Source organism: Phocoena phocoena, chromosome 10 (assembly GCF_963924675.1).
Source record: "Phocoena phocoena chromosome 10, mPhoPho1.1, whole genome shotgun sequence".
NCBI lineage: Eukaryota > Metazoa > Chordata > Mammalia > Artiodactyla > Phocoenidae > Phocoena > Phocoena phocoena.
In genome coordinates, this window is record NC_089228.1 from 17,421,874 (window position 1) to 17,446,424 (window position 24,551).

Below are 24,551 nucleotides of genomic sequence, written 5' to 3' on the forward strand. Positions count from 1 at the left end.
AGTCGCTGTGAAGGCTAATACGTCTCTGTCAGCATGCATTGAGATGACAGATGCTCATGGAATGTCCGCCTCTCGTGGATTTCTTTTAGAAGAACCACGTTCCGTGGGTCGAGGCCTCCCTGGAACACTGCTTTGCAAGAAGAAGGGCTATTTAATAACCTTTATAGGACAACACTGCTTTTTGATGATCATTGTGACAAAGCAGAGGTCTTTAAAAAGCTATCAAATATCTCAGGAGCTAGATTTTTGGAGTAGGATGTCGACTTTGTAAATCTTTGATATTTCGTTAACTTTATAGCAATGGGTTCTTTAGTTCCGTCTTACTTTCTAACACCTTTGAGAATCTGATGGAAGCTGTGGTCTCTCCCTGGAAAAGTGCTCCCGTCTCTAAGAGTTTGCATGTGATATCTGGAGGGTCACTGAGCTGCCACAATATCTGCCGCGTGTGGCCCACTCTGCCTTACAGTTGTTTTCTTATATCTGATACACCAGAACCACTGTTTGCTTTCTCTTTCCCTTTAACTTAATACAACTCCCTTAAACTAAGGTAAAATTTTTTTTCTTTTTTGAATTTTATTTTATTTTTTTTTGATACAGCGGGTTCTTATTAGTTATCTGTTTCATACATATTAGTGTATATATGTCAATCCCAATCTCCCAATTCATCCCCTCACCACCACTGTCCCCCCCGCCCCCCCGCTTTCCCCAACGTGGTGTCCATACATCTGTTCTCTACATCTGTGTCTCTATTTCTGCCCCGCAAACCGGTTCATCTGTACCAGTTTTCTAGACTCCACGTATATGCGTTAATATACGATATCTGTTTTTCTCTTTCTGACTTACTTCACTCTGTGTGACAGTCTCTGGGTCCATCCACGTCTCTACAAATGACCCAACTGCGTTCCTTTTTAGGGCTAATATTCCATTGTATATATGTACCACATCTTCTTTATCCATTCGTCTGTCGATATTTAGGTTGCTTCCTTGACCTGGCTATTGTAAATAGTGCAGCAGTGAACATTGAGGTGCATGTGTCTTTTGAATTATGGGTTTTTCTGGGTATATGCCCAGTAGTCGGATTCCCTTTTCTCCACACCCTCTCCGGCATTTGTTTGTAGATTTTCTGATGATGCCCATTCTAACCGCTGTGAGGTGATACCTCATTGTCACTTTGATTTGCATTTCTCTGATAATTAGTGATGTTGAGCATCTTTTCATGTGCCTCTTGGCCATCTGTATGTCTTCTTTGGAGAAATGTCTGTTTAGGTCTTCTGCCCATTTTTGGATTGGGTTGTAAACGAAGGAGAATTTTAAAGGAAATGCTGTATCACTAGCTCAGTCAGAAAATCAGCATCCCTTGACATGCATAGAAGGTGCCGTCCAATAAATACAGCGGACACGAGGCAGTGTTACTAAATCCTGGTGCTTGTCACTGGTACCCGCCCAGGGCTGGCTGCCTGGGGCCCTTTCTCTCCACTGCCTCCTGCTGCCTTTCTCTCTAAGGAGATGGGCTAGTATCACAGAAGTGGTAAGACTAGCCCAAACTGAGGCTTTCTTGCTAAAGGAAGTAACTTTCTCCACGTGAACTATGAGAGCATCTTGCTTTTGGTGGGAGGAGGCCACTCTGAAACGCCTCCCTAGAGCCTTGTTATTCAAAGTGTGGCGCAAAGACTGGGACAGCGGCATGTGGGGGATTGTGAGAAATACAGAATCTGGGCCCTCAGACGTACAGAGTCAGAGGCTGCATTTTACCAAGATCCCCAGGTGTTTCGGTGCACAAGTCCCAGGGGCCTTGACCTGGAGGCCCCAGGCACAGGCAGAGAAGCCCAGGCTTCCGTTTGCCCTCGTCCTGAGTCACACGATCGAGGCTTTGTGTTTTTCCTTCACTGTGGTGGGAAGCTGTGCCTCCGAGCCTCGAATACCACCCACACCACCGGGCAGAGTGAAGTCCCATGGACTGAGATGACTAAGCCCCTCACGGACATTCAAGACGCTGCTCAGACTTCTTCCTGTTGTTAAATAGAAAGCACAAAGAGAGTCTACGTGCACGCTTACGTTCATTTCTGCTCGCCTGCGTTTACTGAGCATCTGTTACACTGACTATCCTTTTTGGTGCTAGAAAGGCAAAATCAGCAAGTCATCACCCTGCCTGCCCTTCGGGAGGCCATAGTCCCTTTGGGTCATCAGCCATTAGCTTAGACGTGAGCTTTTCGTCGAGAAAACCAAACTGTGGCCATTCTCCATCTACAGCTCCTTTGAGGAGTTATCACGAAGTACCATGAGTCCATAACAGGCAGGAAGGCTGCTTTTACGTTTGGACTTTCGTTTAGAGCCGCTTGGATGTCACCAGGTTATTTCTGTTAACTAAGTGAACCCGGTGGTTTTGGATGAGCGGCGCGTCCCGAGTTCTGAGGTCAAGATTCAGGTAGGTTCTCTCCGTGGCCCCTCCCCAGGAGGGAATCTCCAGGAGAGGACAGCGTGTATACTTCCAGGAAGGCTCTGTTGCAGGGGCGTGTCTTTGGAACGTCACCCGGTCAGTTCGAGAAGGTTAATGAACAGCAGCACGGCCAAGAGCTGGCATTCCTAAAGCAGACCCAGTTTTCTGGGGGAACGGCGTGTACCGTCATCGCCGCTTCCTCGCGAGATTTCTTAGAGCCGTCAACAGTGTGTCCCTGCTAGGTCCCATCAGCCTGTTGGGTCCCCCCACCCAGGCTTGCTGTGAGTAAGGGGGCCAGCCTCAGCCCACCACCGCTCCTCGTGTTAAGTTGAAGTAGATCAACATCTGCCCCTTTCGAAAAGTAACCCGTTCCATGGATGTTATATAGGAGGAAAATATATGAGTGTTTGGGGATATTATGGAAGCAAATGCACAGAGAAAAACAGATGTTCTCTCTTTTAAAGCACACAAAACGATCCTATTTAGGTAAGTGTCAAATCCCGGTTATCGTGAAACTGCGTAGCATAAGAGGATTACACCCCAGTATACCCAAGGGTTGAGCCGCCAAATAATTACCCGTAAATTTTCAGGTACTGAACACCTGCTCTGGATCTTGCTGTAGGTAATTAAGACGGAAAAATAGACGTCTGAAGAAGGCTTTTCTTTTTCCTTCGTCTGTTATTTTAATTTCCCAGTTGATTCCTCGGTAGCATCCTAGCCGGGCTGTGAAGCTGCCGTAACCTGTGCTGTGTCTTGATGATGTCATTTTGAAACCAGAAAGAAGAAAGCTACGCTCTCACCAGGGAGACTAAAATGATCTCCCAACCTGGTTGCATAGTGTAAGGTCATAAGATCTCAAGGGAAGCGAGACTGTCCTGGAGGTAATGCAGGCTGTCCCGGCCAACCTATGCTCTTTTCTTTAGCCTTTAAGGCACAGCACCAGGGCTCCTCCGGGGAACCTTCCCTGGTCGGCCCTACCCTCACGGAGTCAGCTTCCTCACCACCCTCCCGATTTCCTCAGCACTTGACCATTCTTTCTCCTGCCACCTGCAGTCAGAACCTGCCCTGCCCCCTGCTCTTACTTTATGCCCCCAGATCCTGGCCCGGCTCAGTGTGGCTCATCTCCAGCGAAGCTTCCGTACGGCTCTGGCTAAAGCACCCCTCCCCCAGTAGGGCCATTTCCTACTTAGACTCCTTGTGCTCAGACAGCGCCTGGCAGGGGGGTAGGCACCCAAGAAACATCTGTTGAATAAAGGAATAAATGCCTTGTGACCCAATCTCACATGTCAGGACCTTGAAGGCAAGTGCAGTCTTCCTAGAGACATCTCTACGTCCCCGACAGTGCCACGCATAGATAAAGTGTGGAGATGATTTCAAGAAATATGAACAAGCAGTTCTGGATCGATAAGGTCTTAGAGTTATGCTTCAGTAACCAGTCTTCCTAGAGGTGCAAAAGCCATCGAAATTAGTCTCTGGGACGCCCTCTGATTAAAGTGGCTGTCGTTGAAACAGAAAGCTTGAATCAACCAAGGTGGAATGGCCCCCGTACTTTACTCAGTTGAGCTATCGTTTCAATTTCATCTAAAATGTCAGGCTTAGCTGTTCATTTTTATCCAGCCGTCCATCTAGACCGGTAAGCAACAGGACACCAGTGGTGGGGGAGGTGTAATCCAGATAATGGTAATCCATTATTCATACGAGTTTGATTAATGGTCTTCTTTGCCATCTTATCTCCATCATCACAGACAGATATGTATTGATGCCCTCTGTGCTTTCCATGATGTACTCAATTGTGGAACGTTCTGCGTCTAGCTTGGAGTGAGAATGAAATGTTGAGAATTTACTAACCACTCAATAAGTTGGAGGAACAGCAGTTTCCACCGAGCCCCAAGATATCGTCTCTGGGGATAAGACGGTAGAAGAGCCGAGAAGTTTCAGAGAAGTGAAGTGACTTTCCTAGGGCAGCCTGGCTTGCTAATGGCAGAGCCAAGTTTATTTTCCATTTGGATCTTTAGTCTGCCTTGGAATCTCAAGCTAATTCAGTTTTAATTGAGCGCCTACCACGCACGGTATATAAGGCTAGACGCTGCTTTTAGTGCACAATTCAACTACTACTGCGTTACTGTAATTAATCTTCTTTATGAGCAGCCAAGGTAAAACCTAAATCTATACAGATCCCAAGACGGTATCGGCTCTTAACAGTGTTGTATTTCCAGAGCTTCTGAAAACCTCTTATGGTTCACTCTTTGCTTAACTATTAGCAACCAGGCTCTTCTCTATGATGTGCAACCACCCCCTGGAAATGCAGTGACCACAACTAAGTCATAGTGGGGTTTTTTTGGTGTTTTTTTTGGTTTGTCTTGTTTTTTTCTTTTTTCCTGTCAAGAGATTAACCATGTTTAATTCTGGGTGATTAGAATATAAATAATCATTCCCTTCTTTGCACTTTTCTGAATTTAATTTTTTCTACTTTAAAATCTTTTTTTAATTTAAAAAAGTTTTTATTTTATATTAGAGTACAGTCGATTAACAATGTTGTATTAGTTTCAGGTAGACACAGCAAAGGGATTCAGTTATACAGATACATGTGTCTATTCTTTTTCAAATTCTTTTCCCATTTAGGTAATTACAGAATACTGACCCAAGTTCTCTGTGCTATACAGTAGCTCCTTGTTGGTTATCTGTTTTAAATATAGCAGTGGATACGTGTCAATCCCAGACTCCCACTCTATCCCTCCCCCGCACCTCTTCCCCCGGTAACCGTAAGTTCATTCTCTAAATCTGTGAGGCGGTTTCTGTTTTGTAAAGAAGTTCATTTGTATCATTCTTTTTAGATTCTGCATATGATATTTGTCTTTCTCCGTCTGACTTACATCACTTAGTATGATAATCTCCAGGTCCATCCACGTTGCTGCAAATGGCATTATTTCATTCTTTTTAACGGCTGAGTGATATTCCATTGTGTATATGTACTGCACCTTCTTTATCCATTGATCTGTCGATGGACATTTAGGTTGCTTCCGTGTCTTAGCTATTGTAAACAGCCCTGCAGTGAACACTGGGGTGCATGTATCTTTTTGAACCATGTTATTCTCCGGATATATGCCCAGGAGTGGGATTGCTGGATCATACGGTAGCTCTCTTTTTAGTTTTTTAAGGAACCGCCATACTGTTCTCCATAGGGGCTGCACCAATTTACATTACCACCAACAGTGTAGGAGGGTTCCCTTTTCTCCACACCCTCTCCAGCATGCACTGCTCTTAGGCTTTTTGATGATGGCCATTCGGACTGGTGTGAGGTAACATCTCATTGTAGTTTTGATTGCATTTCTCTAATTAGTGATGTTGAGCATCTTTTCATGTGCCTCTTGGCCATCTGTATGTCTCCTTTGGAGAAACGTCTATTTAGGTCTTCTGCCCATTTTTTGATTCGGTTGCTTGTTTTTTTTGATATTGAGTCACATGAGCTGTTTGTAAATTTTGGAGATTAACGCCTTGTCAGTCGCATCGTTTGCAGATATTTTTTCCCATTCTGTGGGTTGTCTTTTCGTTTTGTTTATGGTTTCCTTTGATGTGCAAAAGCTTCTGAGCTTAATTAGGTCCCATTTGCTTATTTTTGTTTTTATTTCCATTACTCGAGGAGACAGATCAAAAAGGATCTTGCTGCAATTTATGGCAAAGAGTGTTCTGTCTGTTTTCCTCTAAGAGTTTATAGTATCTGGTCTTACATTTAGGTGTTTAATCCATTTTGAGTATGGTGTTGGAGAGTGTTCTAATTCTTTTACATGTAGCTGTCCAGTTTCACCAGCACCATTTATTGAAGAGATTGTCTTTTCTCCAGTGTATAGTCTTGCCTCCTTTGTCACACATTTATTGACCATAGGTGCGTGGGTTTATCTCTGGGCTCTCTATCCTGTTCCATTGAGCTAGATTTCTGTTTTTGTGCCAGTACCATCCTGTTTTGATGACTGTAGCTTTGAAGTATAGTCTGAAGTCAGGGAGCCTGGTTCCTCCAGCTCCAGTTTTCTTTCTCAAGATTTCTTTGGCTATTCAGGGTTTTTTGTGCCTCCATACAAATTTTAGGATTTTTTGTTCTAGTTCTGTGAAAAGTGCCTTTGGTAGTTTGACAGGGATTGCATTGAATCTGTAGATTGCCTTGGGTGGTATAGTCATTTTCACAATATTGACTCTTCCAATCCAAGAACATGCTATATCTTTCCATCTGTGTGTCATCTTCGATTTCTTTCATCGGTGACAGTTTCCAGTGTACAGGTCTTTTGCCTCCTTAGGTAGGTTTCTTCCTAGGTAGTTTATCCTTTTTGATGTGATGGTAAATGGGATTGTTTCTTTAATTAGTCTTTCTGATCTTTCATTGTTAGTGTATAGAAACGCAACAGATTGCTGTGTATTAATTTTGTATCCTGCAATTTTACCAAACTCATTAATGAGCGCTAGTGGTTTTCTGGTGGCAACTTTAGGATGTCGTATGTATAGTGTCATGTCATCTGCAAACAGTGTCAGTTTTACTTCTTCTTTTCCAATTTGGATTCCTTTTATTTCCTTTTCTTCTCTGACTGCCATGGCTAGGACTTCCGAAACTATGCTGAACAAAAGTGGTGAGAGTGGACATCCTTGTCTTGTTCCTGATCTTAGAGGAAATGCTTTCAGTTTTCCACCACTGAGAATGATGTTTGCTGTGGGTTTGTCATATACGGCGTTTATTATGTTGAGGTATGTTTCCTCTGTGTCCACTTTCTGGAGAGTTTTTATCGTAAGTAGGTGTTGAACTTTGTCAAAAGGTTTTTCTGCATTGCTTGAGATGATCGTGTGGTTTATATTCTTCAGTTTGTTGATGTGGTGTATCACACCGATTGATTTGTGGATATTGAAGAATCCTTGCGTCCCTGGGATAAATCCCACTTGCTCATGGTGTATGATCCTTTTAATGTTTTGGTGGATGGGGATTGCTAATATTTTGTTGAGGATTTTTGCACCTGGGGTCATCTGTGATATTGGCCTGTAATTTTCTTTTTTTGTGTGTGGTATCTTTGTCTGGTTTTGGTATCAGAGTGATGGTGGCCTCATAGAGTGGGTTTGGGAGTGTTCCTTCCTCTGCACGTTTTTGGAACAGTTTCAGCAGGGTAGCTGTTAAGTCTTCTCTAAATATTTGAGAGACTTTGCCTCTGAAGCCATCTGGTCCTGGACTTCTGTTTGTTGGAAGATTTTTAATCACAGTTCCAATTTCACTACTTGTGTGATTAGTCTGTTCATGTTTTCCATTTCTTCCTAGTTCAGTCTTAGAAGGTTGTACCTTCCTAAGAATTTGTCCATTTTTTTCCAAGTTGTCCATTTTATTGGCATATGGTTGCTTGTAGCAGTCTCTGATGATCCTTTGTATTTCTGTGGTGGGTGTCAGTTGTAACTTCTTTTTCATTTGTAATTTTATTGATCTGAGCCCTCTGTTTTTTTTTTCTTGATGAGTCTGGCTAGAAGTTTATCCATTTTGTTTGTCTTTTTAAAGAACCGGCTTTTAGTTTCATTGATCCTTGCTACTGTTTTCTTCATCTCTATTTCATGTATTTCTGCTCTGATCTGTATATCTTTCCTTCTACGAATTTTGGGTCCTGTTTGTTCTTCTTTCTCTAGTTGCTTTAGGTGTGAGCTTAGGTTGTTTATTTGAGATCCTTCTTGTTTGCTGAGGTGAGATTGTATTGCTATAAAGTACACTCTCAGAATTGCTTTTTCTGCATCCCATAGGTTTTGGATCATTGTGCTTTCATTTTCATTTGTCTCCAGGTATTTTTTGATTTCCTCTTTGATCTCTTCAGGGATCCAGTGGTTGTGGAGTAGCATATTGTTGTTTAGCCTCCACGTGTTTAGTGTTCCACAGTTTTTTTTCTTGTAGTTGATTTCTAGTCTCATAGTGTTGTCATCGGAAAAGGTGCTTGATGATGATTTCAGTTTTCTTAAATGTACTGAGGCTCGCTTTGTTGGCCCAGCATGTGATCAGTCCTGGAAAATGTTCCATGGGCACTTGTGAAGAATGTGCATTCTGCTGCTTTTGGATGGAATGCTCTGTAAATATCAGTTAAGTCCACCCGGTCTGATGTGTCATGTAAGGCCCGTGTTTCCTGATTGATTTTGTGTCTGGATGATCTGTCCATTGGTGAAAGTGGGGTGTTAAAGTCCCCCACTGTGATTGTGTTACTTCCGATTTCTCCTTTTATGGCTGTTACAATTTCCCTTATATATTGAGGTGCTCCTATGTTGGGTGCATATATATAGTTACAATTGTTATATCTTCTTTTTGGATTGATCCCTTGATCATTGTGTCGTATCCTTCTTTGTCTCTTGTAACGGTCTTTATTTTAAGTCTATTTTGTCTGATATGAGTATTGCTACTCCAGCTTTCTTTGGATTTCCATTTGCACGGAATACCTTTTAGCATCCCCTCACTTTCAGTCTGTACCTGTCCCTCGATCTGAAGTGGGTGTCTTATAGATAGCAATATATCCAGGTCTTGTTTTTATATCCATTCAGTAAGCCTGTGTCTTTTGGTTGGAGCACTTAATCCATTTATGTTTAAAGTAATTATCGATATGTATGTTCCTATTGCCATTTTGTTAACTGTTTTGGATTTGTTTTTGTGAGTCTTTTTTCTTCCCTTCCTCTTTTCTTCTCTTGTGATTGGATGACTAACGTTAGTGTTGTGTTTGGATTCCTTTGTCTTTTGTGTGTGTGTGTCTATTGTAGATTTTCAGTTTGCAGTTTCCATGAGGTTTTTTTTTTTTTTTTTTTTTTTTGCTGTACGCAGGCCTCTCACTGCTGTGGCCTCTCCCATTGCGGAGCACAGGCTCCGGACGCGCAGGCTCAGCGGCCATGGCTCACGGGGCCAGCCGCTCCGCGGCATGTGGGATCTTCCCGGACCGGGACATGAACCCATGTCCCCTGCATCGGCAGGCGGACTCCCAACCACTTGCGCCACCAGGGAAGCCCTCCATGAGGTTTTGATACAGCAGTATATATATATATATATATGTACAAGATTGCTTTACATTGCTGGTCTTTTCATTTCAAATGCATTTCCAATCTCCTGCATTTGTGCTCTCCTCTTCTTACCATTGCTGGTTTTGATATCATATTTGTGTGTGGATGATTTCCTACGTTTACTGTATGTTTGCCTTTACCAAAGAGCTTTTCTATTCATAATTTTGTTTCTAGTTGTAGCCTTTCCTTTTCTACCGAGAGAAGTTGCTTTAGCATTTGTTGTAAAGCTGGTCTGGTGGTGCTGAATTCTCTTAGCTTTTGCTTGTCTGTAAAGCTTTTGATTTCTCCATCAAATCTGAATGAGAGCCTTGATGGGTAGAATATTCTTGGTTGTCGGGTCTTCCCTTTCATCACTTTAAATATATTGTGCCACTCCCTTCTGGCCTGCAGAATTTCTGCTGAGAAATCAGCTGATACCGTTATGGGAATTCCCTCGTGTGTTATTTGTTGCTTTTCCCTTGTCGCTTTTAATATCTTTTTCTATGTCTTTAATTTTTGTCAGTTTGATTGCTGTGTGTCTCGGTGTTTTCCTCCTTGGGTTTATCCTGCCTGGACTTGGGTGACTGCACTTCCTGGACTTGGGTGACTATTTCCTTTCCCATGTTAGGGAAGTTTTCAGCTATTAATGCTTCCAGTATTTCCTCAGGTCCTTTCTCTCTCCTCCTTCCAGGACCCCTGTAATGTGAATGTTGGTGTGTTCATTGTTGTCCCAGAGGTCTCTGAGACTGTCTTCATTTCTTTTCGTTCTTTTTCCTTCTGTTCCGTGGCAGTGATTTCCATCATTCTGTCTTCCAGTTCACCTATCCATTCTTCTGCATCAGTTATTATGCTATTTGTTCCTTCTAGTGTATTTTTCATTTCAGTTACTGTATTGTTCATCTCGGTTTGTTTGTTCTGTAGTTCTTCAAGGTCTTTGTTAAACATTTCTTGCATCTTCTTGATCTGTGCCTCCATTCTTTTTCTGAGATCTTGGATCATCTGTACTATCGTTACTCTAAATTCTTCTTTGGGTAGATTGCCTATCTCCACTTCACTAGGTTGTTCTTCTGGGGTTTTATCTTGTTCCTTCATATGGGACATATTCCTCTGCCATCTCATTTTGTCTAACTTTCTGTGATTGCGGTTTCCGTTCCAGGCTGCAGGGTTGTAGTTTTTCTTGCTTCTGCTGTCTGCCCCCTGGGGGAGGAGGCTGTCTGAGAGGCTTGTGCAGGCTTCCCAGTGGGAGGCAGTGGTTCCTGCCCACTGGTGCGTGGAACTGGGTCTTGTCCTTCTGGCGGGTAGCTATGGCCATGCCAAGGGGCGTGCCTAGAGGGCTGTAGGCTCAGGAAGACTTTATGCAGGCTGTCTGCTGATGGGTGGGGCTGTGTTCCTGCCCTGCTGGTTGTTCAGCCTGAGGCATCCCAGCACTGGAGCCTGCAGGCTGTTGGGTAGGGCCAGGATTTGGTAAGAAAATGGCAGCCTCCTGGAGGGCTCACGCCAATGAGTACTCCTCAGAACTGCCGCCGCCAGTGTCTTTGTACCCTCAGTGAGCCACAGCCAATGCCCGTCTCTGCAGGAGACCCTCCAATACTAGCAGGTAGGTCTTGCCCAGAGTCTTATGAAGTCACTGCTTTTTTCCCTGGCTCCTAGTACGCACAGGACCCTGTGTGTGCCCTCCAAGAGTGGACTTTCCGTTTCCTACTGTCCTGTGGAATTCCTGCAATCAAACCCTGCCAGACTCTCTGAGGGCTCCTTCCTCTTGTAACCAGACCCCCAGGCTGAGGAGCCTGACGTAGGACTCAGAATTTTCACTCCTGTGGGAGAACTTCTGTGGTGTGATTATTTTTCAGCTTGTGAGTCGCCCCCCGCCCCCGGTGGGTATGGGATTTGATTTTATAGCAGTTGCACCCCCTCCTACCATCTTGTTGTGCTTCTTTGTCTTTGGATGTAGTATATCTCTTTTTGGTAGCTTCCAGGGGTTTTTTGGTCCATGGTTGTTGAGCAGTTAGTTGTGATTTGTTTTTTGTAGGAAGCCGTGAGCTGACATCCTTCTACTCCACTGTCTTGTCTCTGTCCTCGTGTGGGTTGTAAGTGACACTTTTCCAACTTCTGTTTAGAGTTCCCAAGAAGATCCAGGTAACAAAAGGAAGTACTATAGCCCATGCTATCTTAACATCATTCTCAACTACATACCTAGAGTAAACCCCAGAGTAACACCCTGTGCTTTGTTTGTTTGCTTGTTTTATACATTTATTTATTTATTTATTTTTGGCTGCCTTGGGTCTTTGTTGCCGCACGCGGGCTTTCTCTAGTTGCCACGAGCGGAGGCTGCTCTTCATTGCGGTGCGTGGGCTTCTCATTGCGGTGGCTTCTCGTTGCGGAGCACGGGCTCTAGGAGCGCGGGCTTCGGTGGTTGTGGCTCACGGGCTTAGTTGCTCCGCGGCACGTGGGATCTTCCCAGACCAGGGCTTGAACCCGTGTCCCGTGCATTGGCAGGCGCATTCTTAACCACTGCGCCACCAGGGAAGTTCCCCTGTGCTTTATTATTACTGAAAATGTGCTTTACCAGCATCTGTTTATCCAGTACGAACCAGACCACTTCCAAGATAGAAAGCGGCTCCTAGAGGACTGCCCTTAAAGTAGAATTGCGCTCCCCTTCTTGAGTCTGGTTTAAAGGATCAAGTGCTAAAGCTGTGCTTGGCAGCCAGCTGGAATTGGGGTGGGGCGTGGGGCTTGGACGTCCTCAGGCGAGTGTTTCAGATTGGAGTTGGCTCCTCCCACGCACTGCCCTGACACACAGCACATGCCTCAGGCCGCAGCCAGGCCCGGGCTTCTCTTCCGCAGCAAGGATGCAAATTGGCCTTTGCAGTTTTTAAGTCAAGTCCATCCAAAGTGAGAATGTGAGTGTCCCCGTGACAGCCTGTCCTGGGAAATCTTGCGGTGGGATTTAAAGGCTCAGGGCACTGCTGGGCCGTTTATCATTCGGCGAGAGTGAGGAAGCATTGTTTTTCAGAATATCAGTGACTGCAAACAGACCTGGTAATCAGAACCTCTTCTCTACCAGGCAGAAATGTCATGTTTCACCAACACGTGTTGTACGTAACATAAGTCCAAACAGCATTTATGGGGAATCTATGACTAATTTTCGAACCACATGTGGGGTTAATGGCAGCATAGAAAAAGGGTTTAAGTAAGGAAGAGCGTAAGATGCTGTTCTTGATTAATTATCAGTGATTCAGGTGAAAATACTTTAAAGTAACAAATGTTTTAGGATCTCTTCCGTGCCAACCTGCTGTTTTGTTCTAAGAAAGTTGTCTCTTGTTATAATAGTAGTTCTTCCAATTTCTGTCAATCAAAATATTGACAAAAAATAGAGTGGGAGTGCTTTTCAAGTTAGGTTTTGATTAAAAGCCTATTGATTGTAGATAGCAGACCGCACACAGTTTGGGGACTAGGCCAAATGCATGAAAGCTTTTTTTACGTGTCGGACCTTCATCTGTCACATTCCCTATGAGTCTTCCTTTTTCCTACTTGACTACTCCTAGTACGTCATGCTGTTTTTTCCTCAAGACATCAGTTCCAGACTTTTCACTTTCCCCGAGTTCTTAAATGGAGCCCTCGATCCTACACGTGTATTACAGAGCCATGCTTCTCAGACTCTCGGCGGTGAAAGACCGGGGGCACCAGGTTAGCCGGTTGCCTTAAGTTTTAACATGTCACTGACCAATACGTGATTCTACCATGAGTGACTCCATGGCTCACCCCTTGCCACTTCAGCTCAATAGTACCTGACGCGGTCTTACGCCGTGGTCAGTGAGACAAGTCTGCTAATCCTATCCTTGGCTATCATGACAGCGTCCGAGTGCTATAAAATTTCTAAACACTGCCCTCATTTTCTGCACCTACCTCGCCGTGACCTTGAAGCAAACTTTGAGTCATAGTAGAATGAAGCCCAGTGGAGCTCTGGTATCTTTTGACCTTTCTTAAGAGCTGTTCGCCTTGGTGGCCAATCATTCAGTGAAAACTATAACCTGTAGTATCACTTTTATTCTGGGAAAAGTCATAGCACAATGTTTATTATCTTTCTAAGTTTTCTTCTTTCAGCCTCTCCAGTTACCCTTCTCTCTGCTTTGGTTGCACGTGAACTTGTTCCAGAGCCAGCTGGCTTCCACCTTGAAGCCAGGGCTCTGTGGCAGCAGTGGGGCTGCAGCGGTGCATGTAGAGCCAATCGAGTAATCAGGAAATTTCCCGGATTTACGCTGCCTCTTAGGAAGCGTCGAAACGGAGAAGGTCTTCCCTTTTGCCTGTACCCAGATGAGGTGTAACCTGAGACAGAGGCTTGGGCGTGCGTTTGAAACATGAGGATGCTGTGGGCCTGGTATATTTGCGGTGTGCAACTGGGTTATTCCAAAGTACCTGGAAAGAACGTGCCCTCGTGGTTAAACTCGTGCTACCTCTTTGCTTACTCTTTTTCTCAGAACAACGAGAAACGAAATTTCCATCCAGCTCAACTAAATTATCAGAAATTAGTGGGATTTCATTTAAGGGAAACGTGCCAGGTTGCTAAAGCTATAATGAGGAAGTCATTGAATTAATTCACATGTCAATATTCAGAAAATAAAATTATCTTATTGGGGGGCACGGGAAATACACGCACTCGGCTGCCGCAAACAATGGCTGTGACTTGCGGCAAGAAGCTGCCTGCGCGTATTGTACTGCGGTTTTCCGTGGACTGTCTCTGGGCCCATCACTGTGCTGAGAGCTCGGCAGTCTCGTCTCAGTGACTCTTCACCCTGTCCAAGCGGCAGGGTGACACGCGCCAGTGAGGAAGCAGGCTCAGATATAGTAACGAGCCCATGAAACCCCGTGATGAAGCTGCTAGAAAGAGCTAGAGTTGGGATCTGCCCACAGGTCTGCCTGTCTTCTGAGCCTCAGCTCTTCAGCACCACACTATACTCTACACATCAGCCGGAAAGCCTGCTGAAAGTATCAAGCAGATCACGGCAGTCTTCACTTTAAAAGTTTTCCAGGGCTTCCCGTGATGCTGAAATCAAATCCGAGCTCCCCGACGCTGGCCCGTTGGCCCCACTGCCTGGCTATGCTCAGCCTGCCTCTCTCTTCCTCGTTCACAGGGCTTCAGCCCTCCTGGCCCCAGGGCCTTTGCACCTCCTGTTCTTCTGTCTCGAAAGTATCCATGGTATTGGGCACCCAGGGGAGGGTTCTGTAAGTATCTGCTGTGTAACTGTTGAGCTTTGACCACAAAAACAACTGTGCCCTCACCAAGAAGAGCCGGGAGAGAGAAGATATTTCCAGAGACCGACCCCATCTCAGAGCTCCTGCTGGTTGGCAAGGAGCTAACACTAAACACCAGACCGGGGCCTCGGCCTGAGAACTTATCATCAGGCAGCCCTTGGCCCTGCCGCGTCTCGTGTGGGTGGTTGGCAGGATGGGCGGAAAGGGAGACTTGGCCCATGAACGCTTTCAGAGAAGCACGCCACTTCCTCCAGGGGTCCAACAGTTTTCAAAGTTCTGACTTCATTCCAAAGCGCAGGTTAATTGGCAAATACAGTGGCGTTCCCTGTGCCCTCGTGTCTCGCGTTTGGGCTCGCTTTGCTTTTACTTAATTTGCTGTAATGGCGGCGGAAACTAATTTCTCGACTGTAAATATCACAGCTGTTGGGGAAAGCATTAATCGCGTGCTATCACGTTACCCTCCTTCCTTGGATCAATTTATGTGTAGTCTGTTTGCAAGTTCTGTCACCGTGCATATTAACAGAACACAACGGGAAATAATCTCACCAGACACATTGGAGACATTTGTACTGAAATGGCTGGAGGGGTTGGGGTTTGGAAATATTCTTGTTTGTGGCAGACATTGAAAGAATGCTTTTTAAAAGCCCGACCCCGGACGTCTTGACGCTGAGTGAAATATGGGTAATTTTTCTTTGGGGGGATCAATAAAATAACTATTTTCAAAATGACTTTTTATTGACTGAAAGGTCAGAAATGCCCTGGGCATTGATCCCATGCCCGCAATCACTTTTTTGTTTAGTACGTTAACCGCTCTGCCCACATCCAATGCAAAGAAATCCAGTTCATCATTTAAACGAAATGTTTTTTAAAGCATTTGACGTCCTCCCAGCCCTCACTGCCTGCCGGGGTCTCACAGGGAAATGCCCTTTCTTTGTCTAGGAAGTGGATCTCTACAGAATGAACAGCCAGGACAAGCTGGGCCTCACAGTATGCTACCGGACGGACGATGAAGATGACATTGGGATCTATATAAGCGAGGTATCGGGGCTGAGTTTTTGTAACTATCATAGCAAGAGCAAGAGAGTTGGTCTCTTTTTTCTCTTTTGCCTTTTATGTGTTAACCAGCCTTAACGCTGGCTCACGGAGATGTCTGTGGAAAGACGCAGACAGATTTCTTCGTCCCCTTTATCGCGCTCCATGGAGTTACGTCTTTACATAGGGGTTAAGTCCTAATGTTGGCACATAAGACAAAACTACCCTTCAGAAGCCTGCAAATCGGCCATAAAATGGAGCCGTGTACGTGGCTTCATGTGTTCAACCCCGAGGGAAGAGCAGATTCACATTTCCCATCTCGTGTTCACTGAATGGGATGGGGGAGGGCATCATTTACACTTTTTAAAGTATTTCTGTGTCTGTTTCTCTTTTCTTTTGGTGTGGTGTGTATAGTTGAATTCACGTAAGTTCAGTGCAACTTCAAAGTATCTAGACGGAAGCTATCTTTATCTTCCCAGAGGAGACAATGCAAAGCAAGTGATTTCAGGATGGGTACCTTACCACGCATTGCCCTCTTTGCAAGCACAGAAACCCCATTTTGTCAGGAAATAAAATCCATCCCCATGGGATGAATCAAGGGATGTGTCTGCTAGGCTTAATAATTATCCCTTGGGGTATACTCTACCCACCAAGCTTAAGTTGGCCCATCATGACTGCATTTCGGGGGTGTCTCTCCCAAACTCAATCCCACTTGTGTCAATTATATTTCATTTTTAAAGTTACTTTCCAAACTTTAACATACACATTTGGTAAAATAATGAAGTTGCTTTAATTATTGTAAAGGTTGCTAGCCCACATGACGAAGGGTACCCTTTAACCTGTTCTCCAGCACACTTTTGCTTTTCATTCCTGTGCGTGCAACGGGAGTCAGCTGTGCCTCTGCATCCCCTCAGGTCACCAGGGTCTGAGCACACTGCCGTGTAGCAGGGTTGCCGTGCAAGGATCCCGGAACACAGCCTGGAAAGGGCTTGGAAACAGATCAGTCCCTGTTCGTCTCCCTCTGCATGACCCTAAGTCTTGTTTATTTCGGCACAAAACGAAAACAGAGGGACGAGCACGACCATGTGTTAGAGGCAGACTTTGGAAAGGGCTGTCGTTTATCTTCGCGCGTGTTTAAGTTACCCACTCGGTGCTGAGATGTCTGCTGTGTGTTTCAGATCGACCCTAACAGCATCGCGGCCAAGGATGGGCGCATCCGAGAAGGAGACCGCATCATCCAGGTGGGTCAGCTTCCTCTGTTTATCACTGAAGAGCAAACTGGTTCTCATTAATAGCTTTGGGGTGGAAAAGCAGAAGTTAACGAACAGGGGGTCGCAAATATCAGGGGTGTGGTGAGGCCAGAGAAGGTAATGGCTGAAGTACAAGCTATGGAAAATACCTGGCAACAGGGTGTGGTGAGGCGTGAGACAAAGTGGAGAGAGGACGCCTGCCCCACCTAAGCAGGAAAGCTGCCCCAGAGCTTTGCAGCATCTGAGCCAGCTCATCTCCTTTCCTTTCCCTTCTCCTTGGGCCACAGACAGCACATTAGTGGGCCAGATCAGGCCCACAGTTCTTGTGAAACAAAATAATGCTCATTTGAGCTTTCTCGGATGGGTTAATTTTGGACCAAACATTTCAAGTTTGAGCCATCTTTTAAACTCCATGACTCAGCATTTAACTAGTATATGCCATGGCTTTTAAGAGTAGTTTCTTTATCTGTAAAGGATACCTGTTGCTCTTTTGAGTCAAACTGAGACCAGTCTTTTTTTCCCTTTAATTGTCTTTTAATTTAAGCTTTAATTATTTTTTTAACAAATAACATTTTTTATTGAAGTACAGTTGATTTACAGTGTCGCGTTAGTTACAGCTGTAAAGTGACGCGGTTATACGTGTGTATACGTTCTGTTATTTTCCAGTAAGGTTTAATCACGGGAGATTGGGTGTAGTTCCCTGTGCTACACACAGTGTAGGACCTTGTTGTTTATCCATTCTCTATATATACCAGTTTGCCTCTGCTAATCCCAGACTCCCAATCCAACCCTCTCCCACTCTCGTCCCCCTTGGCAACCACCTGTCTGTCCTCTGTGTCCGTGAGTCTGTTTCTGCTTCAGCAATAGGTTTATTTGTGTCATATTTTAGGTTCCACATATGAGTGCTATCATGAGGTAGTTGTCTTTCTCTTTCTGACTTCCTTCACTTAGATATGATAATCTCTCGTTGCATCCACATTGCTGGAAAAGGCATTGTCTCATTCTTTCTTTTTGATGGCTGAGTAATATTCCATTGTCTGTACCACGCCTTCTTAGGTTGCTTCCATGTCTCGGCTGTTGTAGCAAACAAACAGTGCTTCGGTGAACATTGGGGTGCGTGTGTCTTTTGGAATTCGTTATAGTTTTGTCTGGGTATATGCCCAGGGGTGGCACTGCTGGATCACATGGTAAATTCTATTACAGTCTTTTTTAATCTCACAGAAATTGAGAGGCTCTGGTTCATGGGTAGAAGACTTAGCTTCTACCTCTGCTCGTTCCTGTCTTCTCATTTCGAATCCACTGTGTTTAGACGTATCACTGCCTACCTCCCTGCGAGTAATTTTCGTTTCCTTTTGCCACTGCTTATTCTTACCCTTTCCCTGACTTCAGCCCGGACTGTCATCCCTGATGGGGCTGAACCCTCAGGAGTAACGGCCTTTTCAGTGGCTCTAGTTTTCCACTGGTATCTGCCATTGGCCACGGAAGCACTGAGTTCCTTATCTGGCCCTCCCTGCCTCCCGGACAACCACACATCCCCTCGTTGACCGAGATCCATCACCCCCTTTGCTGCCCGTTCCTTAACTGGCATAGAGAGTCAGTCAGAGGGCAGGCTCCCCCTCCAGCTCCACGGGACCATTGCTGTGTACCCTGGAGCTGAGACCTCCAGACCAGCAGAGCTCGAAGGTGCCGGGACAGGAAGCCAGAATCCTGCCAGAGAGCGATCAGGTGTGATGGTGAGAGGCTCCCTCCCGCTTGACCTTGTGTCCCACCTTAAAACATTAGAGTGTGAAACTGGGAACGCAGAACGCTCTGCGTAATTCTAGCACGTTCACGTACAACCCCCAGTGCTGCTTTTTTCTCCGATAGGATCTGAAAATTAGCTGTAGTCACGCTTCAGTATGTTCCATTTAGACTCCCGCCTGAGTGTATTTAATTATGTGTCTTAGATGTTTTCCCTCTTCACAACGCTGTGATTTTTCTCAGGGCTGCCTTTTGGAGTCCGAGCTACTTCTGCTCACGTAGCCTCCGCCTGGGCACTACGCCCGTGGAGGCTGTCATGGTGACCAGAGACACTGCGTCAGTTTGAGCGAGGCCTTTCCTTCTGAAAACCAGCGTATTGTCTTCAAGCTGCCTGGAAGCTCTCTGTTCCCGCTGTGGGATGCAGGCCTGCAACAGAGCAGAAAGATTCTGCACAACTTACTCATGCAACTTGTCTACCCCTCCACCTTTTCCTTTTTAGATTAACGGGATAGAGGTACAGAACCGCGAAGAGGCTGTGGCTCTTCTAACCAGCGAAGACAACAAGAACTTTTCCTTGCTAATTGCAAGGCCCGAACTCCAGGTGAGTCAGCTTCCGGCACGTGAAGCTGGGTCTGTAGTTCTAAAATCAGTAACAAAGTCCCTGGCCCTGCAGAACACTGCCCACCTGTCGAATCTGAGCTTGAAGGGTACTCCGTACCCCGGAAAGGTAATCTGAGTTGCTCGGACTTCCAGTACTGTTTCTCGTTTTGACCTTCTAAGGAGCGTGCTGACATCCACCCTGGCATTTACACCGCGGGCCCCGCACGTTCGTTAACGCAGGGAGCCTAATGAAAGAAAAGAGGAGGAGGGAACATGAGGCCGCGGAAAACACAGCCAGGGTCACGTCCGTCAACATGTTTGACGTCCCAGGACCTGAGCAGTATCTGTGTGGGTCTCATTTACAACCGCAGAGTATTAAGGAACGTACATACAGAATGACGACGATTATAGTTAAAAGGTGTTCTCATCACCCAAAAAACAGTAACTGTGAGATACGTTAGTTACTCGACTGGTAACTATTTCACTATGTATATGCACATCAAATCATCGTGACGTACATCTGCCACGTACTACAGTTTTTACTGTAAAGAAAAAAGGAAAGAAACTTTGGTCAGCGGACTCTTCCTTAAAGGGCCAAAGAAGAAGCAGTATGATGGGCTTTGGGAGCTGCGTACATGGTCTCCGGTGCCCCTGCGGTGCAGAAGCAGCCGCAGACAACACGTAAACAAAGGGGCTTGGCTGTGTTCCAATGACACTGTTTGTAAACAAACAAAAATAGGCCGCAGGCCAGATGTGCCCCACGGGTGGTAGATGTCAGACCCCTGAGCGGTCTGCTTTCTTACGAGCACGAGAGAGAAGAGCCCTGGTAAAAGTGATAGGCCTTGCCCAAGACTAACAAACGGCTAGGTCAGTAGAGCTACCTTTTTTTGTGTGTCAGAAAGAATGCTTTCCGTACTGTAAGTGCCTTCTCCTGGGGGCCTGCTAAACTTGTGTGCAGGCCATCAAGCAGAAGGGCAGGCAGGGCTAGGGCTCCTGGACGCCGCCCCTACTATACTCAGTGGCCTCCTTCACCAAAAGGAGCTAACCCGGGGGAAAGCGCCTCACCCTCCAACAGTAAAACAGCAGACCGCAGCCCCGGCCCCCGGACGTGTAGGGTGGGAGCTATCTTCACCATGAGCGTGGGGTAGTCGTCTGTCGTAGAGCAAAACGACAGGCAGCCTGCATTTCGATGACCCCCGGAGGGGGCCCCAGAAGTATTTCTCCCCGGGGTTACTGTCCTTTCTTAAAATAAATACATAAAATGAGAGCGAAAGGAGCCTCAGCTGAAGGGCATGTGTGGGCGGCTGTCTCTCCCCAGCTGGACGAGGGGTGGATGGACGACGACAGAAACGACTTTCTGGACGACCTGCACATGGACATGCTGGAAGAGCAGCACCACCAGGCCATGCAGTTTACCGCCAGCGTGTTGCAGCAGGTACCGCCCCCGCCAGCCCCTCCGCCCTCTCAGCAGCAGGAAGACCGGGCCCCACCTCTCCCTCGGGATGCCCAAGCCCCTGAGCAACCCAGCTGCCGCCGGGAAGACGGCCAGGAAACTAACTAACGAAGTGCTTTTCTGTTCGCCCGAGTGAAAGGCAAGCCCGTAGTTTCCCTGACCACGAGAGTGCCGCGTGGCTTATAAGAGCAAACGCAGTAATGCCCGGGTACCCCTGACCTTCTGACACTCGTTTCAAAACCAAACCCCCCTGTGCCGGCATTAATAGATCGCTAGAGCAGAGAAAGAAACAGAAAAAGTCATGTTTTCAAAAGCAAAGCAATTCCCTCTGTTTAACCCTGGAGCTGCTTGGCACCCTTTCCGTCCCCCTTCTACGCCACCACCATTGTCAGAGATACCCTAAGTGACTACTAATCGAGGGAGGGCCTGAGGAGCTAAAAGGACGTCACCTATGCCTCCTGTGCGTGCACAGGGGTCCTCGAATGGCTGGAATCATTCGGTGAGGTAAGGTGACTATAGTCCTCCTTTCCCAGGTGCGGAAACTGAGGCCGAGAAGGAGGTTCAGTGGCTCCCCCAGGTCAGGCCGACCGGGTAGTTAACCCGTAGCTAATTCCCAGGCCCCCCTCCTACAGGAAGAGTCACACCTGGGAACTGCACCTCCGGCGTCCCTCACTGTACCCGTGTGTTCTTGTTTTCTGTCGTGTAGAAGAAGCATGAGGAAGACGGGGGAACCACAGACACGGCCACCATCCTGTCCAACCAGCACGAGAAGGACAGCGGCGTGGGCCGGACGGACGAGAGCACGCGCAATGACGAGAGCTCGGAGCAGGAGAACAACGGCGACGACGCCCCCGCGGCCTCCCCGCCACTGGCCGGGCAGAGGAAGCTCACGTGCAGCCAGGACACCCTGGGCAGCGGCGACCTGCCCTTCAGCAACGAGTCCTTCATCTCGGCCGACTGCGCCGACGCCGACTACCTGGGCATCCCGGTGGACGAGTGCGAGCGCTTCCGCGAGCTGCTGGAGCTCAAGTGCCAGGTGAAGAGTGCCAACCCCTACGGCCTGTACTACCCGGGCAGCCCCCTGGACGCCGGCAAGAGCGACCCGGAGAGCGTGGACAAGGAGCTGGAGCTGCTGAACGAGGAGCTGCGCAGCATCGAGCTGGAGTGCCTCAGCATCGTGCGCGCACACAAGATGCAGCAGCTCAAGGAGCAGTACCGCGAGCCCTGGATGCTGCACAACAGCGGCTTCCGCAACTACAACACCAGCGTCGACGTGCGCAGGCGCGAGCTCTCGGACATCACCGAGCTCCCCGAGAAGTCCGACAAAGACAGCTCGAGCGCGTACAACACAGGCGAGAGCTGCCGGAGCACCCCGCTCACCTTGGAGATGTCCCCCGACAACTCTCTGAGGCGAGCGGCCGAGGGCGTCGGCGGCCCCGGCAGCGAAGGCGCCGCGGGGACCACAGAGGCGTACGGGCCGTCTCCAAGGAATCTGCTCTCCATCACGGAAGATCCCGAAGTGGGCTCCCCGGACTACAGCCCTTCCCCTGAAGAGCTGGACCCCAGCCAGGCCCTGGAGGGCAAGGAGAGGCAGCCCAGCGATGACGGCAGCGGGAGCCCCACCCCCAGCCAGAAGCTGGGCGGCGGCTCGTACCTGTCGCCCTTCCCGCACTCCCCCTACAAACACGCCCACATCCCGGCGCACGCGCAGCACTACCAGAGCTACATGCAGCTGATCCAGCAGAAGTCGGCCGTGGAGTACGCGCAAAGCCAGATGAGCCTGGTGAGCATGTGCAAGGACCTGAACTCGGCCAACCAGTCGGAGCCGAGAATGGAGTGGAAAGTGAAGATCCGGAGCGACGGGACGCGCTACATCACCAAGCGGCCGGTGCGGGATCGCCTGCTGCGGGAGCGCGCGCTCAAGATCCGCGAGGAGCGCAGCGGCATGACCACGGACGACGACGCGGTGAGCGAGCTGAAGATGGGGCGGTACTGGAGCAAGGAGGAGAGGAAGCAGCACGTGGTGAAGGCCAAGGAGCAGAGGCGGAGGCGCGAGTTCATGATGCAGAGCCGGCTCGACTGCCTGAAGGAGCAGCAAGGGGCCGACGACAGGAAGGAGATGAACATCCTGGAACTCAGCCACAAAAAGATGATGAAGAAGAGGAATAAAAAGATATTTGATAACTGGATGACGATCCAAGAACTCTTAACCCACGGCACGAAATCTCCAGACGGCACTAGAGTATACAATTCGTTCCTGTCGGTGACTACTGTATAACTTTCACTTCTGCGTTATGTACATAAGAGAGAACACTACCGTTGAGGTAGCAATTCCTGCCTCGTTCAATGCGGCAAGCTTTTGTATATAAGATAAATAGGGTCATCATGTTTATAGTCGAAATCAGCGAGCCCTACCCACTCCCTCTGGGTGTCGTCTTAGCTCTATTTTAAGCGGAGAAAAACCACCCGTAACTGTCTTGGAAGGCAATATTCTGTCTTGGAAGGCAAGGCAGTATTAACAAAACAGAGCTTTTTTCTCAAATAGCAATGGTACTTTTTATACTCGTTACCTTTCACATGAAGTTTTTAAAATTTCAAAAAGATCTTTTATTAAGCATACCTTCACAGAATAATTTGTTTACACACTATATTCATATACGAAAGTTAAACACACTTCTTTTTTTGCCTGCCGAAAACTCACTCAGATACGACTGCCAGTATGTATTTTTAATGGAACCCCCCCTACTTTATAATATGTGAGTGACTGTTTAACGTTAGGTCAAAGCTTCAGCTCCAAAAACCACCAAACTAACTCTGTGGTTCACGAGGTATACTACACATAATTTGTTTAGAATTGGGAGACCCATTTAAACATTCTTCTCCTGGTTAAAGTTCCCAAGAGAGTGTAAAGGTTTTTAACAGAAGGCAAACAGCTTCGTGGAAGTTTAAAGCATGTTTGCAGATCTTGCAACCCGTTGGAGGACTTTGCATGTACAGGAAAGTTGTGGATGGAGACAGTTTGTGGAATTTTAAGTGCTCACTGTAGTAGACCTTTGCTTTGTAGATTCAAAGGGACAGACTTTTACGAGCAAATTCAGAGAACCATGGTTAGTTATAAACAGTAAGTAAAATGAAGTTAAAATAAATTATTTTCTATTTGATATGTTTTGAAGTGATTCCTCATTTTGCAGTGGTGCCTATAAAATAAAAGCCTTTTGCAGTGTGTATTTTTTTTTCCTTCATTGTATTACCTGCTGCCTGCCTCGGAAGAATTTGAGCGTTTCGGATCATCCACTACCTTCATTCTGCTCGGAATCCAAAGACAGGTCTGTTTGTTTGTTTGTTAGGAAAAAATCTAGCATTCGAATGACTGTCTGCCTTACAGAAAGCCTCAACTTGGCCCACTATGCTATAAAGTGGAAGAACTGAGCAAGTTTATCAATCAACCAAGCTCGTGTTCACAATGAAACCCCTTTGGTTTACTGCCACCATTACTGCCTGTCGGTAATATCTAACAACATCTCTGAGTAGCTAGGCCCAACTTTCCACTTCTAAGATGCGTCTGCAAAAGCCACAATAGTTTCATAGAATAGCAAGGGTCACCAAAGTGGGTGGGCTTCAAAACTGGTATCTTTCACACCGCAACAACCCACAGGATCCCAAATACTGAATTCGCTACGAATTGTTCCCCGATGATAGCGTTCACACAAATGTCAGCTATAACGTCTACTAAACAGACATACGTACATACACAAATGAA

The 24,551-nt window shown here is 46.7% G+C and overlaps 1 protein-coding gene across 3 annotated transcripts in view; it reads left to right on the plus strand.

Moving 5' to 3' along the window:
• The window catches only part of PDZRN3 (PDZ domain containing ring finger 3), a 247,419-nt gene extending 223,431 nt beyond the window's left edge, over positions 1-23,988 (plus strand). For all 3 annotated transcript variants that reach the window (XM_065884735.1, XM_065884737.1, XM_065884736.1), the window contains 5 exons: positions 15,656-15,754; positions 16,927-16,989; positions 19,238-19,339; positions 20,657-20,773; positions 21,498-23,988. In XM_065884735.1, the coding sequence (XP_065740807.1) occupies positions 15,656-15,754; positions 16,927-16,989; positions 19,238-19,339; positions 20,657-20,773; positions 21,498-23,069 (1,953 nt within the window). In that variant the 3' untranslated portion in view covers positions 23,070-23,988. The remainder of the gene's footprint in view (positions 1-15,655; positions 15,755-16,926; positions 16,990-19,237; positions 19,340-20,656; positions 20,774-21,497) is intronic.
• Positions 23,989-24,551: the final 563 nt, after the last annotated feature.